Source organism: Lipophrys pholis (assembly GCF_963383615.2).
Source record: "Lipophrys pholis genome assembly, chromosome: 22".
In the NCBI taxonomy this organism is placed as follows: domain Eukaryota; kingdom Metazoa; phylum Chordata; class Actinopteri; order Blenniiformes; family Blenniidae; genus Lipophrys; species Lipophrys pholis.
Window position 1 is genome coordinate 19,472,902 of NC_137644.1, and position 22,917 is coordinate 19,495,818.

The 22,917-nt window shown below is 43.5% G+C and overlaps 2 protein-coding genes across 4 annotated transcripts; one reads left to right on the forward strand and one right to left on the reverse strand.

Annotated features, from left to right (window-relative positions):
• The first annotated feature begins 3,477 nt into the window (after positions 1 to 3,477).
• Positions 3,478 to 5,215, forward strand: coa6 (cytochrome c oxidase assembly factor 6). Of its 3 annotated transcripts, none has more exons than XM_080492531.1 (3): positions 3,478 to 3,655; positions 3,762 to 3,958; positions 4,049 to 5,215. In XM_080492531.1, the coding sequence occupies exons 2-3, from the start codon at positions 3,815 to 3,817 to the stop codon at positions 4,145 to 4,147; spliced, it is 243 nt and encodes an 80-aa protein (XP_080348657.1). In that variant the 5' UTR covers positions 3,478 to 3,655; positions 3,762 to 3,814; the 3' UTR covers positions 4,148 to 5,215. The 3 variants fall into 3 exon arrangements, with proteins under 3 accessions (XP_080348657.1, XP_080348656.1, XP_080348658.1); XM_080492530.1 differs by having other exon boundaries at positions 3,479 to 3,655; positions 3,813 to 3,958; XM_080492532.1 differs by having other exon boundaries at positions 3,536 to 3,655; positions 3,742 to 3,958; positions 4,049 to 4,570.
• slc13a4 (solute carrier family 13 member 4) lies at positions 4,556 to 22,709 on the reverse strand. Its single transcript, XM_080492529.1, has 16 exons — positions 22,298 to 22,709; positions 16,247 to 16,375; positions 13,470 to 13,606; positions 13,215 to 13,390; positions 13,043 to 13,106; positions 12,299 to 12,335; positions 12,129 to 12,215; positions 11,851 to 12,035; positions 10,639 to 10,758; positions 10,299 to 10,400; positions 9,831 to 9,932; positions 9,593 to 9,708; positions 8,839 to 8,960; positions 7,594 to 7,755; positions 7,376 to 7,513; positions 4,556 to 6,864 (listed from the first exon to the last, which is right to left on the reverse strand). The coding sequence occupies exons 1-16, from the start codon at positions 22,418 to 22,420 to the stop codon at positions 6,727 to 6,729; spliced, it is 1,938 nt and encodes a 645-aa protein (XP_080348655.1). The 5' UTR covers positions 22,421 to 22,709; the 3' UTR covers positions 4,556 to 6,726.
• Positions 22,710 to 22,917: the final 208 nt, after the last annotated feature.

The window sequence follows — 22,917 nt, forward strand, 5'->3', positions numbered from 1 at the left end:
ATAATGTCACACACACAAAACACACTCATATTACTATTCTTACAATACACAGTCAATATATACTAGACACAAGTTTTATATATACAGTTTATACATGCACATCAAACATATATATATATATACATACATACACATGAATGTACATGACATGTATATAATTGTAAATACAAAATATCAATTTTTAAAAATGGCTGCCATCAAGGAAAACCAAAAGCTCCAACCAGAACCAACAGAAGCACATGAACGGATCCTAAAACTCGTAAACTGATAAGAGCAAAGCTTCCCGCGATACCTGGAGTGAAAAATCCCCTTTAAACATTCTGGACCGCACATCGCATCCTGGGAGGAAAAGGTCGTTTACTAATTCTGATCTGGTGCCTTTAGAAAGAGGAGAGGCCTTCGTACGGATCATTTCTGGTTCTGCAGGAAGCAGCTCCTGTCGGCAGTCGGCTGTCGGTGTCAATGTGCTGATCGAAGACTTTCACCGCACCGGGAGTCCGGCCTGAATGACATGTGACGTCGGCGCCGTGACATCCCGACTGAAACGAGGCCGCGGATTCGTGACTCACTCGCTCGCTCTCCGTTCCCCGAGAGATTTTAGCGGCGTAACTCCCAAACTTTCCCGCCTGTCTCGGAGCTTAATGCTTTTTTTTTTTTTTTTTTTTTAAAGAGCCGAGCTTCATTTCCTGCTTAAGCCGACAGGCGTCCTCCCGCATGGCGCATGTTTACCGTGAGGCGTCTCAACCACCCAGTTCAGTCCCTCTCATAGGTAGAGCACATGTCATACAACTGATTGTGCGGTCCAACATATGAGCGGCAGTTTATTGTGTTGGAGGTGAGAAGCAGACGAGTCCTAACCTTTAGCTCCCGATACGAGCGCTTAATGTAAGATCATAATTCGACTCAGAGCAACGAATTAAATAAGAAATGTTCAAGATTTCCATCGACAGCCTGAGTGGATGTGTGTTTCAGGGTGTTTCCTGATGGGACTGACCTCTTTCACGTGGATTTGGAGCTCAGCTCCAAAGCAGAACGTCTCAGAAATGGCTGAACCACGTTTACGTGTTGACGTGACCTGGAGGTTACACGGAACCCGATTCAATCGAGCCACTCAGTGTGAGAAGTTCACATTTAATGAACTATCCTGCCACAACACAAGACAACGGCATAATCTCGACAATATCACACCTCAGTTCACCATGTGCTTTACCACTTACAGGTCACAGTGGGTTTTTATTTCACTATTTAGATCTTTAAAGGCGTAAAACATTTGGCCACATGCAGCTGGAAGTCAAAACTGGAGTAAGTTAGTTTAAATTATGATCAGAATAGTTAGAATTATAGAGATTATCTCTAATGTCAACACATTTCTCCATCTGTGATGTAATCCCGAATACCTGAACTGAATCAAAACATATTACAGAATAAAGTGTGCCCCTGGTGGTCAAATCGATGTATTGCAGATAATGTTATAATGTCTCAGGGTCACGGGCCGCGATCCATAAGTTTGACACCCTTGTTTACATAATTTCAGGTCATAATGTTATGGCTGATCAGGGTACGACGCAGATGCTTCTATAAAAACTGTAAAATTGGCTTTTTATTCACAGATTTGGTGAGAAAATGATTCAACACTGTGAGGTCAAGTCAGGTGGGTTGTTTTTTTGTTTTTTTTAAAGCCCATCTTTTCAGTTTTTTAAATGTTCTCATACGTTCCCTCGTGTTCTGGTGTGGGACGTCTTCAGAGAAAACACTCATTGACAGCAGCGGAAACAAAACTTGAAGTGAGGTCACGAAATGCTTTGTGACATAAATACTGAATGAAGTTCAGTCTCTAAAGCTGAGAGAGAGAGAGAGAGAGAGAGAGAGAGAGAGAGAGAGAGAGAGAGAGAGAGAGAGAGAGAGAGAGCGAGCGAGAGAGACTCTCTCGGGTCACATTCACGCACGGGGCAACAAACACTTACTTTCCCCAGAACAGGTTGAGCAGCTCACCCCACACTACTGGTGGGTGTTTCTTTCTTTCCTTCTTTTCAAGTGAACGATCTGAGATGGATTTCTGCAGGACGCCATGGCAACCGGTGAGGCCGAGGGACATAGGGAGAAAAAAAAAAAGAAAAAAAGAGAGTTAATCAACCCACATTTTCATTCTGCCACACACACACACACACACACACACACACACACACACACACACACACACACACACACACACACACACACACACACACACACACACACACACACACACACACACACACTTAATTGTACATTCATGTAAAGCCTTGTTGTGTTGGGATTAGACTTTCAGGGTTGGAAGAAAAAGAAACATGAATAAATTAATGCTCGTACATCCAAACATACACGGACTGAAGCGCTGGGCTCTGGGGAGTGCTACAGGGTCACTTGAGGTGAAATCAACAGAGCCACTTTTAAGGGGTTTTTTTTTATTCATTTTTTACATAAAAGCCATAAAAGCACTCAGAAAAGAGTGAACATCTTGAACCTTCTTCAGTTTTTAGGATTCAGAGGTTTTTCTGCAGAACAAGTGTTGATAAACAAGTAAAAAGTAAATTCATCGGATCTGCTCCTGTCTAAAATTCACACAAGCAGTTTCATCCTGACCTGAATTCACTTCACCTCTTCTCATGAATCCAGCACAATGACCATCACACTCATTCAGCCACAGATCGAATTCACTGCAGTGCATTTTACATACTTCAGAATACTTTTCGTCTGCAGTGAGTGGATCTCTGGATCACAGTTTGAAACTCTTACCCACGATCTGTCTGTCTGTCACACCTTTTCTCATCCAATCCCATCTCAATTTTTGTTTTCCTGTTTAAGGGGAGTTTTCCATCATCACTTGTGATTGCTCCTGTGGAACTGTTGGGTTTTTCTTTGTAAAAGAGCCTTGAAATGACTGCGTTGTATTTGGCAATATATAAATATAATGTCATATTAGAAATAGTTTTCATCTGTGAAAAAAGTAACGCAAATTAAAACTTCAGAGAACCTCCTAAATGAACAACTATGGAATAGATATTAGATCATAACAGAATAATATTAAGAGACTATATCATATAATAATACTGCTAAATATTTTTATGTTTTATATACATGTATATGCAATACTCACATTCCATTCGAACCATTTCTCATTATCTATCTATCCATCCATCCATCCATCCATCCATCCATCTATCTTGGCACTAATAATACTGGACATTTTGAGAAACGTCATCACATTTCAGAAACAACAAAACTCCTCAACAACAAAAACAGCATTTCAATCTGATTTTTTTTTTTTTTATTTAAACAGAAATAATTTGTACTTCCCTCTACTTTGTGTGTTTTCCAATGAAGGGAAAGTTTTTATATTTTGAGTTTAGCAAATATTGGCGTCTTTACGTTATCAGAGGGCGCCCTCGCGTGGCGCGTCATCTGCAGTGCGCCTGCTGTGTCGTCATCACTGGGTACCCGGAAGTGCCTGTGTGCGTCCTTCACTGCTGGTTTTGTAAACACGTTACAAAAGTCGGATTTTGGGAGGCTTGTGTCACTGTTGCGCTGTTTTGTTTTGTTTTCGAGTTTTATGGAGTGAGAGGAGCTAAGAGAAGCGACACGAAGGAGACATTTGAGGAGTTTAACGGCTCATTCAGTGAGTTTAAGAAAAACGACTCCCGTGTTTAAAACACGTGGATGTATTTCTGTTTGTAACTCCTGCTTGACATTGTTTTTTTATAGGATTTTGTTTACCTTTACAGAAGCAGATGTCGCTCTGTTAACCGATCGTTCCATTCATTTTGTGACTCCAGAGATGACGGCTCCAAACTCCTCAGAGAGGAAGGCCTGCTGGGACTCCAGGGATCTCCTCTGGAAATGCTTAGACGACAATAACGACGATCTTTCATCCTGCCAGAAGTTCCAGAGCGAGTTTGAGGCAAACTGTCCTGCTCAGTGGGTAAATCAGATTTTTATTTATCTGCTCTGTAGTGAGTAGTGTTTAAGAAAAAGAGGATAGTAGTGAATACCTGGTGTCTTTGTCTTCCAGGTGAAATACTTCACCAAGAGGAGAGACTTCTTGAAATTCAAGGAGAAGATGCAAACGGAAGGCTTCCAGCCAGCCGAAGGCCCCCAGGGGGCATCTTAACCTCAGCTCTGCAGGAAACCATCACAGGCTGCTCACTGACAGACTTTACCTCTTCAGAGGGGTTTCCAGCTGTGATGGTGGCAGAATGACACCTTTACAACTTTATTTATTTGATGAGAGAAACGCCACTTTAAGGAATCCGAACGACGGCACAGAAGGACGTGTGAAAGTTAATTGGGCTCCTCGTACAGAAATCACATTGCAGCTGGTCTAACCTGCATTTTGGAGCCACAAGTAATGAGTCCTGTCAGCACAAAGACCTGCTGGAGGTTTAATATTCACAATCACACTGGAATACACTCAACATGATCCACTGTGCATCACCTGTGGTATCTAAAACATCATAACTTGGCATTGAATGAAGTTTTTATGTATTTTGTGTTTGAGTGATTTCCAAATAAATGCTGATTCCCATTAAGTATCATTTAATTCCATTTCATTCAGGCAAAGCAGAAACGTACAGCCGGCGCGTCTCTGTGGTTTTATTTTAAACATCCCGGCTCTAATACGCTGGAGTTGAATCCAGTAGCAAGGTAAAACAATTTAAGAATGTTACAGTTCATTTGAAACAGCGGTGTCGCATGTTTATCTTACAAGTCTACGTATTTACACGACGCTGGCCGCACTGCTGCAACACCTTCAACCAGCATGTAATCAGAAGTGGATAAATTACACACACCAAGAAAAACACAGTTCTGATTCAGCCTATGCTAAAATCTCAGCATTGAGATACATATGTATATATAAAAGGCACAAATTAAAATGTGTGTACAAATATATAGTAAATACCTCCTGTAGTGTGACAGTGAGTAGCACTGCACCATTCAACCATATTAAAAACTCACATCTTACCTGAAGTACATTGAACGCTGCATTCAAAAAAACACAGAACCTGGATTAATACATTTGCAATTGTATTTTCAACGTGCCGCTTTAAGGCCACAACAAACACTTTCCGTCTGCGGTACTCAACAAGACCCCCAGTCGACGTCCGCAGCACTTCTCTGATAAACTTGTTTGATTCAATATGTTATGACCTGAAAGCCATAAATAATGTTCATAAAATGGAGAAATGCTCTTTCATTTTAAACTTCTATACGTGTGTGAGGCTCAGCGAGTTTGGTGTTTTTTTATCATAAGGCACGTAGGACCAAACATGCGCGAAAGAGGCTCCGATCCGGACCGACAAACCAGTTAATTGTTAAAATTTCAAAGAAAACACATTTTTCAACAAATTTCTTAGCGGACAAAACTTAACTGAGATCGAAGGTGAAACTTCACTGATGCTTTGGTTTTTTTGGGACATTTTGTGTATTTTGCTTTAGAATTGTCTTTTTGTAGAGATTGTAGTCATAATTTTAAATACACATTTTTCTCACGTATACTCTGCACCACCACAAAGAAAAACTTTAAATTCAAAAGGTTTTCACGGAACCGTTTCACCGGCCCAGCCCAGTCGAGATGAAGTTGGGCTCCTGAGCTGCAATGTGTTTGATTCATTTGGTCAAGCTGTGTTAATGCAGCTGTGATAAATAACTACTGCTATCAAACAAAAACCTGCATCTGCCACTAGAGGTCACAAACGAGAGCACAAAAAAGGTCTTGGGCAGAAATCATGGGGACCAACGGGAACTAAACACACATTTCTTTAAAGAAATTTGCTTTGTGACGTAATTTAACATTACTATGTTGTAACGTCAAACATCGTCACAATAAAAACCGAGAGCAAACTTAGAAATCCATTTAGTGTTAAAAACAAAAAACATGATTAGTCAAACAGCTATTTTATCACATAAATAAAGTACATCTGACATTAAGGCACGTGGAGGACAGGGGAGATGTTATCCGGTTTCTTGTCGTGATTTGAAGAAAGTTGTGATTCTGCACTGAGTAGAGTGAAGAATCTGGAGACTTGAAGACGAATCAAAACGGCTGAACTTCTCAGTCGAATAAAAAGCGAGCAGCTAAAGATGGACAGTGTTTTTTTTCTCTGCATAGAAAAGTACATGTGTAATATGGGCATACAGTACATCAGCAGCCATCATAGAAACCTCTTGAAACTTATGTGACCGTGAATCTTTGAGCTGCAGATTTGACATGGAAACAAAAAGGCTGGTTCGTCTGCAGTAACCATTCAGCTTATTTCCACCTAAACATCAGCTCATGCTCACAAGAAGTCACTATAAATGTATTTTCTACTAAAAATCAATGTTCTTCATCTTTGTAGCCACAAAGTACAGTTTTTTTTTGAATGATTGAACGGAAACGCGACAAGAAAATCTCGTCAAACTGCATTAAAAAGGTAAAAAAGACTTTTTGTCGGCGTTTAGAGTTCCCCCTAGTGGCCACTTTGATGAGGGCGTGCAACGTTCATCGTATGAGCTCCATGAAGCCGACACACACACACACACACACACACAGACACGATCTTCCTTCCGTCGTCCTTTAAAGCCAGTCGGATTCTGAGCACCACCCTCCAGGTGACACGTCCTCCTCGTCTTTTCACACAAACGTCTGTGCACTTCAAACATTCAGTCATTTTTGCATTTTCGTGCGTCCGATCCCCGACCGACCGGCGGTTATAAGCTCCCCGTGACGTTCCTGGACATCGCCCAGGCCGGGAACTCGGTCAGACTGAAGAGGGGAGTCCCCCAGGTGGTGATGGCCAACATGACCACTGCCACGCCGATCAGGTTCACCCCGAAACCGGCCTTCACCTGGTGAGGAAGAGGAGGGAATATGAGGACCTCAGGGCCTGTTTTTCAAGGGAAAACACTAAACTTTGGTTGTTTTGGGCGTCTGTGTACACGACGATGGCAGTGACGGCCAACTGAACCTCCGCCAACCACTGTTTTTAATTTCTGAAGCCACAAGATGGCGCTGTCTGTTCAACAAATGTTTTAAATCACACTTCATTGATGGAGTCGAAATGATGTTTCCTCGTCAATACAACTCCTTCCTCGTCTGGCCATATAAATGCCCGAGTTCTCGCTGTTGTTAAAGTTTATAGTGTATGTGTGTGTGGTTTCATTACAATAACAACCGACAGCACCCACTAGTGGCACAACATGAAAACTGCTTCTTTTTTCAAACTTTTGTGAAACGATGGCGTGTAACCCGGGATCTCAATGCACTCGGTGCAAAGTGTCTTTGTACTCCGGATTACATAAGCAACACGACGTTCCCCCAAAGTGTGTGTGTGTGTGTGTGTGTGTGTGTACGCTGTACCATGTCGCTGATCTGCACGTGGCCGTAACTGAAGACGATGGCGTTGGGGGGGTTCCCCACTGGAAGCATGACCCCGAATGACACGCACATGGTGGAGGGGATGAGAGTGTGGAGGGGGTTGATCTGCAGCGTCTCCGACTGGGGGGGTGGGGGGTAATTTGAGGTTAAAAAAAAGACGACAGATTTTGGTGGTGTGACGAAGCGGAGGCTGTCGTTACCAGCGCAGACAGGATGGGCAGGAAGACGGTGAGAGTCGCCGGGTTGGAGGCGAACTCGGTGACGGCCGACACCAGCAGGCAGGCCAGCAGGGTGACGGCCCAGGGAGGGAGGCCGCTCATGGGCTCCAGCTGTCGGCCGATCCACACCGACAGGCCCGACACCTGCACACACACACACACACACACACACACACACACACACACACACACACACACACACACACACACACACACACACACACACACACACACACACACACACACACACACACACACACACACACACACACACACACACACACACACACACACACACACACACACACACACACACACACACACACACACACGCTCCGTCAGTTTCTTCGGAATTGATTCACAAGTTTTTAATTCTATTTCCACTTGTACTTTTTTTTTGCCACTTGGTTATTTATTGGGCTTTTATGAACATACATAGAACAAAAACGTTGCACGGTACATGCTTTTAGGCAGAAATTGGTGTTTTGGGTGTCCAAATGATTTAATATATTTCCTTTTCTCATTTTGGAAATGAAAAATGAGCTAGATAATAGGTCTACATAATTAATACCACCTGTGTGGCTTCAGCAGATAGAAAGCAATGAAAATTCCTCCTCTCTGCGTGAGCATTTGAACGCACCAGGATGAGTCAGAGAATTACGAACCAATCAGAGGCTGCCTTTTAAAAAGTATAGACCACATGGTATCAACTGACAAATCACGTTGCTCGTTACTGGGCGAAATACAAAACCGGAAGTCAGTTGTGCGTTGAGCCAATAATTCCCTACATTTTGGCAAAAAAAAGTTGAATTCAGGCAAAATTAGACGGTGACAAGTCGTGATGGACATTATTCACATAATCTAGAGGCTTTCAGAACCTCATCCGCTATTTTGTCGGCCGTCTTTTCTGAAAATTGACCGTCCAAATGAGGGCTGGACGACTCATTGCTTAAAACATGTTTTGGTATGAACAATACAATTAGCTTGTGGGTTACTTCTTTTTCCATTGTATAGATTTCTTCAGTAATCTTCATCCATCGTCCCCCGGCTCCTTGTAATAGTTTTTTATTTTTTTACATGTCACTACTTTCTCAGTCAAGTTGCACATTTACATTACATTGCAGCACATTGGAATCTTATAACCCAGTATTTCTTGCAGAGCTTTTGGGAAATCATTTCTCAGAATACAGTTATTTCCTGACAATTCCATTTACACTCGTGCGTCACCTTGCAGCCGGCGGCCAGCGCGTAGCCTCCTCCCACCAGGATGACGATCTCCCAGGGCATCAGTCTCTGGAAGTCCTTCCAGGTGATCATGGGAGCCAGCGGGTCAGACTCTGAACTGTCCCCTAAAGCAGAAAAATCCAATGACACAGAATTTATAATCTATGAAACAACAAAGGTATCTTGGGTTGACCTTTAGCTCCTAACTCTTAGCGCCTATATCAGGCCATCCATAGTTTGCATGTTCTCCCTCATGTTACTCTGATTACCTTTAAAACACTTTAAAACAATGTGCCTTTGTGATGGTCGTCTGGGCTACAATCTACAAGAGTTTTCCTCTCGGAGCAGCGAGATCAGGGACCCAGTTAAACCTGCAACGTACTGGAGGTGATAAATCAAACTCTGCAAACTGGGAAAGTTCAGGGGCACAAGCATTGGAACCATTAATACTTTCTTAATGAATATTGAGAAAGCTTCTTCACCAGCAGAATAAATAAAACTCATGTAATCGTCTTAAAGTAACACAGATATACAAATCGTTTAACAATATATGGGCCGAATGGTTGATCATTGTAGTTTGATTTATCAATTTAACTTGTTTTACTCACTAAAAATGATATTTCCAATGAAAGATTTAATGATATTATATATTTTCATTATTATATATATATAAAAAGAGGAAATCAGGTAGTGTAGGTGAATGATGTGGATTCACTGCAAACTCATTTAATTCCAGGCGAAACATCACGGGCCCAACCTGAGTAGGAGGAAGAGGAGGAGGAGGAAGAGGAGGAGAAGGGCCGTCTGGCTGGTATGAGGAAGAGCAGGAACCCCAGGAGGACTGACACTGTGGCGTCCGTCCTGTAGCCCTTCCTACGAGGGAAGAAACGCGCCGCCTGAATAAATAGAATCCGACTCGGCGGCGCGGAGAGTTTTTTTCTCTCCCCGGTGAATCAGACAGCAGGACGCTTTTAAAAGTCGATTCAGCTTCTTACTTCTCAAAGAGCGACGTCCAGCCGGGCACGAACCCCGGCTCTCTGGTGAACCACAGCAGAGTCATCAGGATGAAGAAAACACCCGTCACCACCTCTGGGTAACTGGGAAACACACACACACACACACACACACACACACACACACACACACACACCACAGGAACACATCAGCAACAATTACAGCGGCGGCGACACAACGTCAGGTCTGGCAGCCAAACATGAACTCATGTCACAGATGGAAGGTTGGAGAGTTTGTTTCACCTGGAACCGTAATTAAAGAGGAGAAGTGATTCTTTGGCGTGCCGTTCTTCACATTACTCAGAAAAGTTTTCAGCAGATTTTTGTAGAATATTTTTCACTGCAGTAAGAATCCAAATCCCTCCTCCTCACTACAGTTTATCCTGAAATCCCCCAAATTGAGTTTAATAAGAGGAGAACTCCCCGTCGTCCAGTGGATTCCACACACACCTGATCGGTCCGAGTTTGGAGTACTCCTCGTGGATCCTCTTCTCCGACAGCATCTCCCTCCTGGTTTTGCGCTTCTTGCTCAGCGAGCAGGTTTCTCTGAAGCTAAAAACAAACAAACACAGCGGCAGCGTAAGACGCCGGCGTCATCGACCGCACGCTGACAACACCACACTTTTTGCAAACTGTTCCCACTGGCGCCGACCGACCGACACGCAGCGAGGGAGGATCATCCGTGACGACGCCCGGTGGTTTAGCGGGCGAGTCGGAGGCCCCGGCACGTTGTGGTAATCACACACCTGGATCTGACATCAGGGAGGAACGCTCCGATTGGTGCACTCACTTGCAGCCGAGGAAGAGGAAGTGCAGCCACAGCCAGGTGAGCACCAGCATGATGAGGGCGATGGGGAAGCTGAAGATGAACCACGTGCCAAAGTTGATCACTTTAGCGTCCGGGTAGCGACTGGAAGGACGAAAGAGGAAGAGCCAGTTCAGTTCTTACTGCGTTTTAAAGGAGCAACAGATGATGAAGGCTGAGAGGAAGAAACACGTCGACTTTGTGTCGAGAACAAAGTCCAGTTTGACCCGCAGCGATAAAAGGAATCTAACCACTTATCTCGTGTGTTGGTTTGGATAAGACGACATGTCGAGACACTTCTACGAGCAGATCAGTATTGATATGAAGAGGAGATGAAACAATAACCTTTACTTTTAAAGTTTGTCTTTGTTGTGATGCAGAGTATACGAGAATAAAATGTCAACAATCTTGACAATAAAACCAGTTTTAATGAAAACTTCTGGTGCAAAATGTCTCAAGAAACGGCTTCTAAAGGTGGAACTTTAAAAAACACAACAAACGCTCTTGGTAGCGTCTCCATGGAAACGACAAAACGCAACTATGCAAACACGCACCAACATCGTCTCCATGGAAACGGGGGGACGCAACTTTGCAAAATTGCTCCAAGACAGTTTCTGAGGGAAACACAACTTTTTGAAAACATTCCGATACCGTCTCCATGGAAACAGGGGAAAACGCAGCTTCGGGAAAAATACGCCAACACTGTCTCCATAGAAATGGGAAAACACAACTTTTTGAAAACATTCCGACACATTTTCCGTGGAAATTGAAGAAAATGGAACTTCTTAAAAAATGGTCCATCTCCATGGAAACAGGGTGGTGAGATGTAACTGGACCTGAGCATTTGCTGCATGGGCCGACTGTTGTTCCTGGTAACATCACATCAGGATTACAAGTACAAACACACACAGAATCAAAACCTGACCTTTGTCCAACAAGCTGCGACATGAAGGAGGCCATTCTGCCGGGCTTATGGCCGCGGCTGGAGGAAATCGGCTCTGTCAGGACCGCAGAGGCTGATTAGTTTGATCTCAGACCCCGCCTGTTCCCCCCAGACACCGAGTTAAAAAAAACCCTCAATCCGGCCAACGCAGCCGCCAAGAAATCAATCAGGCTGTAAATGTGCTCGGGTTCGGTGTCGGCAGTGGTTTCTAATACGGATCAGAATGTCTGTTCCGGCCTTTCCGGTGCACCTACGTGTTGAACTGCTCGGCGAAGATGAGGTTGGTGGACGTGCCGGTGATGGTGATGAGTCCGCCGATGGTGGCGGCGTAGGTGATGCTGAGCGACAGGCACTTACAGATCATGTGATCCCTCTTGGTGGGATACTGGGAATCTCTCCTCGCCTTCACGCGCTTCACGTTCGGGATCTCAATGGCGACCTGGGAGGGGAAAGATCGGCTCAGATCTCGTTTATACCAGCCCCGCTGCCGCTCGATCGCGCCTCCATCGGCGCCTCCCCGCCGGCGACTCACCTGAGGCAGGTGTCCGTTGGCGTGTCTCACAAACTGCTGGTTGGAGATCGGATTCAGGCCGAAACCGTTGACCTCGCCGGCGTGGCCCTGAGGCAGGAAACGAGAGATTCAGCGATTCTGTCTTCTGATTTCTGGTTAAATTAAAGTAGTGAAGCGCCGCTGTGACTCACCTCAGTCAGTGTGCAGAACTCTTTGGTGCATTCACTACTGGAGAGCCAACAGAGAGAATTAAAGAGGTCAGTTAAAGCAACAAAACCTCAAACGCATGTAAGGATGTAATCACACTGAAACAAACTCATGCATTTTCCTGAGCTGAACAAGGCTTCGGAATTCTGTCTAGTTTGTGCATAAACTGTACAAATTGTATGAAAATGGAAAAAAAAGTCACATATGCAGAAAAAATTAGAAGGTAAAAAGCCTAATTCATAACGATATAGGTTTATATCATGATTAACCCACTACAACCAGTAATTAATGCATTAACATGGAATTACATAATAGAGATGAAGAACATGAAAAAATTTAATTTAGAGATAAAAAAAAATTGTTTAATGTTTTAAGAGTGCAGAACTTGGCGGAGACGCGATATAAAAAATAAAAATTACAAATAAATATATAATAGATTAAAAAATATAACAAATAAATTGTGAAATTTAGTATATATATATATAAATTTAAAAAAAATTGTATATATAGCATCATTGCATCATTTCCACATAAAATCTGTGACCCACGGTCGTCGGTTTATTCTTTTCTCGCAGGCCTGACATGCAGAACACATTTCACTGTTCTTTATACTTCATTTATGGACTTTTTTTTAAAAACATTTTTTACTTTCATACATCATCAGATTGTCTCGGAGGAGGACGACGTGACGCCGCAGGGTGCGAAACAATTAGCACAGCAATACGTACTTGTCGTTGCGATACAGCAGCTCTAATTGGTTCTTTTCCAAAGTCTCTTCTTTGCCTGAAGCAGCTGCAGGGAAACAAACAAAAAGACCAGCATCACGACAACGACTCCACGTGGTCCAATGTGAATCGCCGGGGGCAACAGGTCAGCGCGTGGCGCTCGGGGACGGCGTACCGCTGTCTTCCTCGGGCGGCTCGACCGTGTCGGAGTCGTCGTGGCTGTCGGCCAGGCCGGTGCAGATGAGCTGCTGCAGGACGGCCTCGGCGATGGGCATCACCATGGCGGTGGTGGAGGTGTTGCTGAGCCACATGGAGAGGAAGACGGTGCAGCACATGAAGCCCAGCACCAACCTGCAGCGGAGAGAAAGCAGTGTTCACACCTCCAGGCCTCACTCCTTCCATCTCCACCTGGCGGACGGGCGGCGCTCACATTCCGGGTTTGGCGCCGGCGATCATCACCATGCGCAGGGCGATGCGTTTGTGCAGGTTCCACTTCTCGATGGAGGCCGCCAGGCAGATGACGCCCATCAGCAGCAGCGTGGTGTCCTTGCAATACTCCGCCGCCACCTGGACACGAGCGGCGCAAACGTTACTCCACCGCCTTGGTTCGCCCAGCGGAGGCGGTGAAGGGGTCTGCTGCCTGCCCCCCCCCCGGTCTGGATCAACCATCACAGTTTGCCACTTGTTCTTCCTAATCTGCTCCACTTCCCACAGCGTTGTATAAGCGCCGTGGCGCCGACCTCTCACCTACAACTCCATACCTTCCTCTCCCCGCTTCGGCTGCTCTGTTTCCACCGCATCTTTCTCCGCTCATTTCTGCGTTGGATTGTTCTGTCATTTTTGGCACAAAATAACTGAAAGGGAATTTAACTGGTTGTTTGCATTGAAAGAAGAAAAGGCCAAAGGAACCAACATCCACAAGCTTGATGGGAAAATGATTGAGAATCTTAACAACCGTTTAGGATTTGTGATTAAAGTCAGAAGAATAAATCTGATTAAAGTATTGGTGTCTGTATGGTTTCAGAATATTTTGTGCAAAACTTCGATAAATGTATATTTTGCAGAGTTTACACGTCTTCAAGTGAAAATGGAAAACTTCTGTTGTGTCTGTTGTGACACCGAAAATGCAACATTTTGAAAACAGCCCCTAAGGTGGAACGCCTCAATATAAGCCACACCCACCAAATAAATAAATAAATAAATAAATAAACGAAAGGTGGGAGTTACCTGATGCACCTGAACGCATCACCGATGCATCTGCTGCATGAAGCTCATTAACCCCTAAAAATCCATAAATTAGCAGAGTCAGTGTTTAAGCCGCAGTGTGAAAAAATTAGGGGCTTATAGTCCAGAAATTACGGTAGCTCTGATTCCTGGATGAGAGATTATTTTTAATTTGATTATTTTTCTTCCCCGATTTTTGATGCGGACATGTAAAGCACAACAAAGTGTGCAGAACGTTCGGTAATGGTGTGATATGACTTTTGCGATTTATTTGGAAACGGAAAGCCGAAAAAACGTCCCATATAAAGCAGATGGGAGAGGCACCTCATGAGAGGAGAGCAGAGGAGATCAGCATCTCCATGGCAGGCACACAAAAACATTCTTTTTAAATCTATGCAGCTCTCTTGGTTCCTTCCTTTTTCTTTCTGACAGATTCATCTCCAGCAGGAGAAAAGAAAATCTTTTCTCAAGAGCTTCTGATTCCTCCATCGTAACGAAAACCTCATTTTCTGAAGACATTTTATCGTCATATTAAAATATGAGCTGCAGTTTGCCGCCTGGTGAAAGTGAAGATTATTAGATTCCTCCTGTAACTCAGGAGCAGAAATCCAGAGGAAAAAAAACCCCCAAAAAACCAAAAGTACCATAATAGACTGGAAACGTTGCGTAAAAACAAACAACTTTGCAAGCGGCTTATGAGAAGTGTTAACGGGCAGCTTTGTCACCGATTGTCAATGCGATTGGGTCACATGAGGCGTTCAGCTCACCTTTTATGTAACGCTGGACAGACAGGTGCACAAAGGAGGAAACTGTGTTACTAGTATTAAAGAAAAAAAACCAACAACAATGACGCTGGAGGAACAACGGTGAACCTGGTGCAGGAAACTAGAAACGATTCCGAGCACAGAAAGCTCTTTTCCTTCTGACCTGGACTTCATGTACGTCCACATGTACAGCAGGTCAGGTGACTCTTACTGCCACAACTGGAACGAGCACAAAACCGGATATCCCAGCAAGCCAGGGCGATCTGTGCATTCCTGTTAATCTGCACGGTGTTTACCGGCCGCCCCGCGGGAAGGCTCAGCGCGACAGGACTACTGGGAAACAACTCGAGGTGTTGTACCGTCATGCAGTACTTCACTTTGCATACAGATATATTCTCCCGTCTTCTCTGAATCTTTTTAGACCTTCTTCCAGGCAGTTTGAAACAACCGAAGATCTGCTGTTCCCTCCATTTTTTCAGTTGATTATCACTTCTGATAAATTTGTTCTAGGATTTATGCAACAGGTCCGTGACCTTCACAATCTAGAGAGTTTGTGTGACTTTCCACCAAAATTTGGAGCCGCAAAATATGTTTAACCTTTAAAATGAGGCTATGACAGCTTATAAACTTTCCTATATATAGTTTATGAAACGCGTACAAAAGCTGTATCTTATGTTGCATTTATAAATTCTAATTTCAATGCATTTTCAGCTGTTTAGTAACAGATTTGAGCATTTCTGAGAATGTTAAACCAATTTTGTCTGTTTTTTTAAAAGTTTTTTTTTTTTTTTTATTTATTTAAAAAATCTTTTTTGAACTTTTTCTTCTGAGAAATTCTTGTCATTTTAAGACTTTTTTCAATTCCTGTTAAAGTTTTTTTTTTTTTGTCATTGTGACATTTTTTTAAGAGTGCTTTTTTAGCCAAGAGTTAAGAGTCCTTTCAAAATGTCTCTTGTGTAAACAGAATAAATAAGATAAATTGTCTTTTTCTGTGTAACTCAGTGAAAGCTGAAGGGCTGAAGGGTTGAAGGGCTGAAGAGCTCCAGCTTCCAGAGCTTTGTAGTAAAATAGATCTGGAAACTCATTTAACTGTAAAGTCATCCACTCAGGTTTCCTCACATTGGTCAGATATAGTCGATGAGAAATAGTTTCTGGATTTAACATTTGATTAGTCATGGTTTTGTTTTTCCCCCCAGAAGTGAACATCAGACAGACCGACCTCGCTGGACTTGAGGACTCCAAAGAGCGGGTAGAGGAAGGCCGGGACCAGAGCGGCGGCGCCGAGGGGGACGGCCTCCGACACCCAGTAGACCGCCGTCACCATCAGCACGTACGCACAGCATGCCTCCTGCAACACAGAAAACACCTCAACCTCCTGCAACACAGAAAACACCTCAACCTCCTGCAACACAGAAAACACCTCAACCTCCTGCAACACAGAAAACACCTCAACCTCCTGCAACACAGAAAACACCTCAACCTCCACACTGAACACTGAAACTGAAGCGTGGCCACGCTTTGTCACTTTCCCCCCAAAGCTCGTCTCCGCCTCACGACGACTCATTTACAGTCTGAATCTTTTCACTATTTGATGGAAGATATTGGTTCATTTGGAATGTGACGGCGGTATGTCGTACTTTTACCCATTCGTGTTTGTTTTGCATCATTTGTGTTTTTCTTTTCTCTTTTTAGCTTCGCCGAGAAGTTTATGTTTCATATGTATGTATATATTTTACCAACTCCTTGCGAAAACGACTCACCCGAATTACATGAAATGCTCAGGGATGATTTGTCATCATCAAAAGGAACAAATCGATCAGATTTTGGGACGTTAACGACGTCTTGTTTTGGGGGGATTTTCCAAAAAATCCCCAAAAACTGAGAAATTTCCCATCTAAAGTGGATGAGAGAGCCACCAAAGGAGATCAGCGTCTGTTGCCATGGAGACGCTCCTGCTCAGTGTTTTCAAACTGATGTCGTTACCTGAGCTAATGGCTAACATACTCGTGATGCTAACTGTGTGAATGTGGCGTCGGCGACGGTACGCGCTCTACCGAGTGTAGCTCTAGTTTTATTTTATATACTCACTGCCTTTCACTCCCATACTAATCTAATAACACGTCTCAAAGGTTCTATTACATTAACGTCCCAACTTTCTTTAGAATCGAGTTTGTTGTTGTTTTTTTTTTTTTTTTTTTTTTTAAATCACGTTTATTCTGATTTCACTCTAAAGCTTCACAACAACAAATCACGTCAATATTTCACGTGTCGTTTGAAGATTTTGGCTCATTTTGTAACGTGATGGCAGCGCCGGATCCCATTTCTGAGTTTTTAAGTCCGACTGGCAGGTCATGAGCTGATCCTGTAGAGTTTGTTATTGTTGGTGAAGTGTGTTTCACACACACACCTACACACACACACACACACACTCTCCCTTTAACACCTCACACACTCACACCCTGATGGTGCATTAATCTGGTTGTGGTTGTGTAATAAACGACACGCTGTGGCAACATGAGCGGGCTTAGCGACGACCTTCCAAACTAAAGCGGAATCTCGTGACCTTCCTCGGCTGAGGCCTCGTGAAAACGAAGGAAAAACTTCCATCCGGACGATTTTCTGCCGGAATGAAGAAGAAGTTCTTCATTGAGGAATGAAAAACCAAAGCAAACAGTCTATTAATGTCAGAATAATAAACACAGAAGGAGGCCGAATCCCAGCAGGCGAGTCTGAGGCACTTTTAATATTCCTGCTTTAAACTCGCTTCGCTTTTTGAAAGACGAAAGTTTCAGCAGAATGAGTTTGTATAGTTTAAGAAAAAAGCCACTTTGGGAGATTCTTGTTTAATTTATGCAAGTTTGGTGGAGAAACACATAAAAGAACACGCGCTGTATTCAGACGTGTAAAAGGCTTTTTACACGAGGACTCTCCGATATCAAACCTTGAAATGTAAAACCTCCGGCTGTATGTTCATGCGTCTTTAATCAAACTGAGATTCAGTTCAGACGTTGTGGCGTCATGGACAGACGGTATTTCTCCACTCGTAGCAGGAAAGTGATATTATCAGGTTGTAATTTGTGAAAATCGTTTGTTTCCCCTCGAGATAATTCAGTATTTTCTGAATGTTCTTGTGCTTCTTTGCACTAGAATTAACCTCCTCGGCCATTTCAGCGAATTCATTTCTTGAAACACTTTGTCGCAGCACATGCCGTGGCTCTGAAGCCCCGACGCTCTTCTTGTTTTTTTGGGCGCCGTCCCGTGGATTATAAACTTGGCAGGAGGAGACGAGTGTTTCCAGGCATTAGAGGCACAGCTGCTGGATCAGGACGGGAACAGGACCAGGTGTTTGGGTTCACAATCAAAGACGAGCCACACGAACGCAAGAACAACGACAACGGACCCCCCGCAGGGGCCGCGGACCCCCCCATGGACCCCCCCATAGACCCCCCCCCCCCCCCCCCATGGACCCCCCCATATCAATCACTGGTGATTATCACATCATGATGTTGATCAATCAGGACGTTTCTGTAGGTTAAACGGTATAAACTTTAACATCAGCATTTTTTTATTTTTTAACAAGGAAAAATAAATAATGAATAAAAGCGAGATGTGAAATAAAGACTTGATCAGCTGGTTTGTGGAAACGCAACTTTTTGGAAAAGCTGCTACTGTCTCGTGCGCAATACGGCCGTAGCTCTTCTGCACATGCTCAGTAGATGAACAACAACAACAAGTCCCAGTCCATGTTCTCTTGGACTTGGTACTTTTATTTTGACAGTCACCATAATAACAATCCGACTTGATTGTCTGTCCATCAGAAGGTCCGTGTTCTCTCATTGTTAATGTTTGCAGTGTTTTGTTCTCTGCATGCATGTGTGGTTTCATTACAAAAACATCCAACAGCGCCCCCCAGTGGCCCAACATGAAAACTACATTGTTTTCAGTATTTCCGTGTAAACATTGTTTTGAAAATGTTTTCGCGTAAACGTGAATTTTTTCAGAAGAAAGGCGCAGAAATGAGTATTGTTTGTAATAAATTACATAATTAACTATCAAAATATTTATTTCAAATAGTTTTCACAGTCATTTTTAGTTTTGATTCAAACCAAAATCACAGTATTGTGTAGGAATGTTTCCATTTATGATTAAATCTGATATTTATGGTGTTTTTGTCTGCACTTAAATTCCCTCATTACTGTACTCTGATTACTTTGTCCTGTTATATCTGCACTGTGCCTTTAAATAGATGACGCCTCGCTGCAGCAGACGGTTTGAAATGGGTCGGCTTATCTCTTATTTCTGGGTGAGACCAACTCGTATTAATGGAGGTCAAATAGGTCAAATTAAAGTTGGCGGTACGCCTTTAAATGCTCATCGCACGCGTGCAGAAAGGTTCACGTTTCAGCATTTTTCAACTTTATCTGAGGACGCTCGGTCCGATCGGCTTCACCGGTTCAATCACACGAGGAAGAGAGAAAACAAATGGAGAGATAAGAGGAAGAATAAAAACAGGTCAGCAGTCCTCCATCATTGATCACTGTTGCATCTTTTTAAACACTCAGACTTTATCCGCAGACGTGTCACAGATAAGAAGTCACACAAACTGCTGATGTAATCACAAAAGATCCGAAGATCGATTGGAGGGAAAAATTAAAATCGACACAGAAGAGAAACGACTTTCCAAAACCTTCGTGACGACTCAGCAGTTCTGGGTGTTTTTGGAGAAAATCTTTCTCAGGAGCCACTTTTCCAGATAACGTTTAAAAAAAGCTGCAGAATAACTGAATTGATCATTTTCACAACATCGTTATCCACACGGTGAAAGGTTAGACTGAACGGGGATGACTTGTGTTTCTATGCACTGTGAATTTATGCTTTATGAACCAAAAGTACCATTAATCAATCATGAATTTCTGACCGACAATATTAATTTATTCTAAACACAGTAGAAACAAGCATGGAAAACAGTTTTTTGGAAGAGTCAACGGTGTGTATCGGGGCAAGAGAAAGAACACTGTTAATTGAAAGAATAAATGCCAAAATATGATCAATATGATCCCACATACATTGTCAGTTTTAAAATCCTGACGTTTCATAGAAGCAAGCAAGATCCAGTTAAAGTTAATTTAATTGAAACGTTAAAAAGTACAGATGTGAAATGAAGGAACCTCTTCAGGAGAATCCTGTTAATACGATAGATTGAAGGATTTTTATAGATTCTACTACCTCAGATAAGAGTTTGAAGGACATTCGTGAAGCTGTAAACCTTTTTTCTTTTGAGGGCAAAAATGATCAATTTGACCAAAATCTGAGTTCCAATTAACTATTTTGTCGCTTTCATGTGGTCACATTATAAAAACTAAATACTGACAGTATCAGAGCTCGTCTTATACTGAATTAAAGCAGAATGCATGTCGAGTGTTTATATTACAACGTCTGTTATTTGTAGTACATCATTCTAATAGGAAATCATGACAATAAGTGAAACGTGTAACGGGTCTGACAGTCACAGGTCTACATGAACAATCCCTGCCTCTGCTGAAAATACATTAGAATATATAGAATGATTATCATTTAGAAAAGGTGGGATGAGTTCAGCGTATTCTGAATATTTAAAGAGGAAATAGGTTGTATTAATACAGATATGGCAGTTTTATATGACAATGTATTTTTGTAGTTTTCTGACGTTTTCCTCCAAAAGCAGCAGATTTTTCAGGTTTGAACGCGAAACAGAAGCACATCGACGGTTCTGATTCTCCTGATTCTCCTGATCCTCCTGATTCCCCTGATTCTCCTGATTCTCCTGATTCTCCTGATTCTCCTGATTCTCCTGATTCCCCTGATTCTCCTGATTCTCCTGATTCCCCTGATTCCCCTGATTCCCCTGATTCTCCTGACCTGATCAAGTACCGAACTGATCACCGCCACTTAATGGGAAAAAACCTGAACGTTGCGACACTCGAGGGAACGTCTGCCTTTTGTCTTCTAGAAAATTCATTAAAAAACCCCAAAGTGAGGCCCGTGTTTGATTCCGTCTGCCACCGGCTCCGTTTGACCCGGCCTGACTGCCTCCTACAGATGTTCTGCTCTCCTGCAGCTGGACCCAGGACTGCCTCAAACACACACCCGTCACATTCCTGACACAGTCCGGGGTCCCTGGTGTCGTGAGGAAGCCACGTGGGGCCTAAAATCCAGTGTGGCTGTAGGTTGATTATGTAACTTAATTGCTTGGATTGTTTCTTTTCTTTTTTTTGTTCTTTTGTTCTTTCTTGTCCTCCTCCTGCGGCGCCTGCTCACGCCAAACATCCAGCACCACTGACATAACAGCCAGCCTCCTGATTGGCTGACGGAGGAGGTGAAAATAGATCGTTTACGACACTTTATCAAGCGATAACTAGTCAAGTCGGAACCGTTTTCAGAAAATAATAAATAATGGGAAGAATTGAAGTTTGTGATGGTCTACAAAATGTTTTCACGAGTTAAACAAAATGGGGGGTTAAAGGTCAACCTGTGCCAATCTGAGCCATTTGAGACAACAACATGCATTTCTCTCTGTCTCTCACTGCTGAAAACAACCGTTTCTGCCTCATTTCACACTCGGACTCGACTGCGAGTCTCATATGTGACATTTCAACATCGAAGCTGGAGCTTCAGTGAAGCGGATCCTGTGTGGACTCAGATCAGAAACTACAACCTCACGTCGAATCTGCAGAATTTAGTTCAATTTGAAGCAGAAACTTGAGCTGGGGCAGATTTATAGAATCGTGTTTGATTTATTGAATTTTTTTTAATCCTGCCTGGAAAGTATTCAATCACCTGCTTTTCAACGGTTAAAAGTCAGAATGGGATTTTCTTTCCTGCCTGAACACTGATCTCCGTCTCATCAGCATGTGGCGACATCTCTTCTCCACACAAACAGCTCAGCTGATGATCAGTGCCGCCCTGAACAGGCCTCATCAGAGACAAGAGTGTCTCCTGATTGATTCCCTTTGTCTCCCTCAGCCAGAAAGAAGAAAGAAGAAAGATCCCATCAAGACACACCGATTAACCTCAAATCATCATCTGGATGTTTTATGGGATTTTTCATTGTGATTTATTAAAGTTAACACTGTGTGACATTAATCAGCTCATAGTTAAACTGTGTGTGTTTTTATTCTTTTCTTTAATTAATTCACATTAAAGAACTGCACGATGCTTTTAGAATTAGTTTAGATTTGCCCTTTTTTCAATGCGCAATGCAAACAGATATTTAGTTTTTTTTTTTACTCACGCTGGTGGGGTGGATGAGCGGCAGTGGGAGCAGGGACAGCGGGATGAACACCACAACGATCAGCTTCCTCGCCTTCCACAGCTTCCTGAACAGATCCATCCTGGCTGCGGCCTCCAGCCTCATGGGTGACCCGGTGCGCGGGGGGTTTGGCTCGGACACAATTCAGCAGAAACCAGGGGGGCAAAGAGAAGGAGGGGACCGACGGAGAAGCCCCAGAGTCACAGCCGACCGCGGAGAGGAGGTGTGATGGAGGGAGAGGAGGGGGAGCGGTCCTCCTGGGAGCGCGTAAAGTTCTCGTTCGGCCGTGCGCTTTTACGCACAGACTGCGCGAGGGTGCCGCTTCTGATTCGACACGAGCACAGTGCCAGGAGGACCCCCTCTGATGCCTCTGGGTGTTCGGAGCACTCAGGGAGCTCAGGTGAGTCTCCCGGCTCATTTAAAGGGCCGAGGCTGGACTTCACCCCACCCCGCCGAGAGACTCAGCCAATCAGGACGCTTCATTAAAGTGCGTGTGAGAATGTGTGTGTGGAAGGTTTCAGCACAAAGAAAGCGAGTTAGATCAACCTTTTGAAACTAAATGAATCAGGTTTCTGAATATCGTTTGAGAACCGTTTTCACTT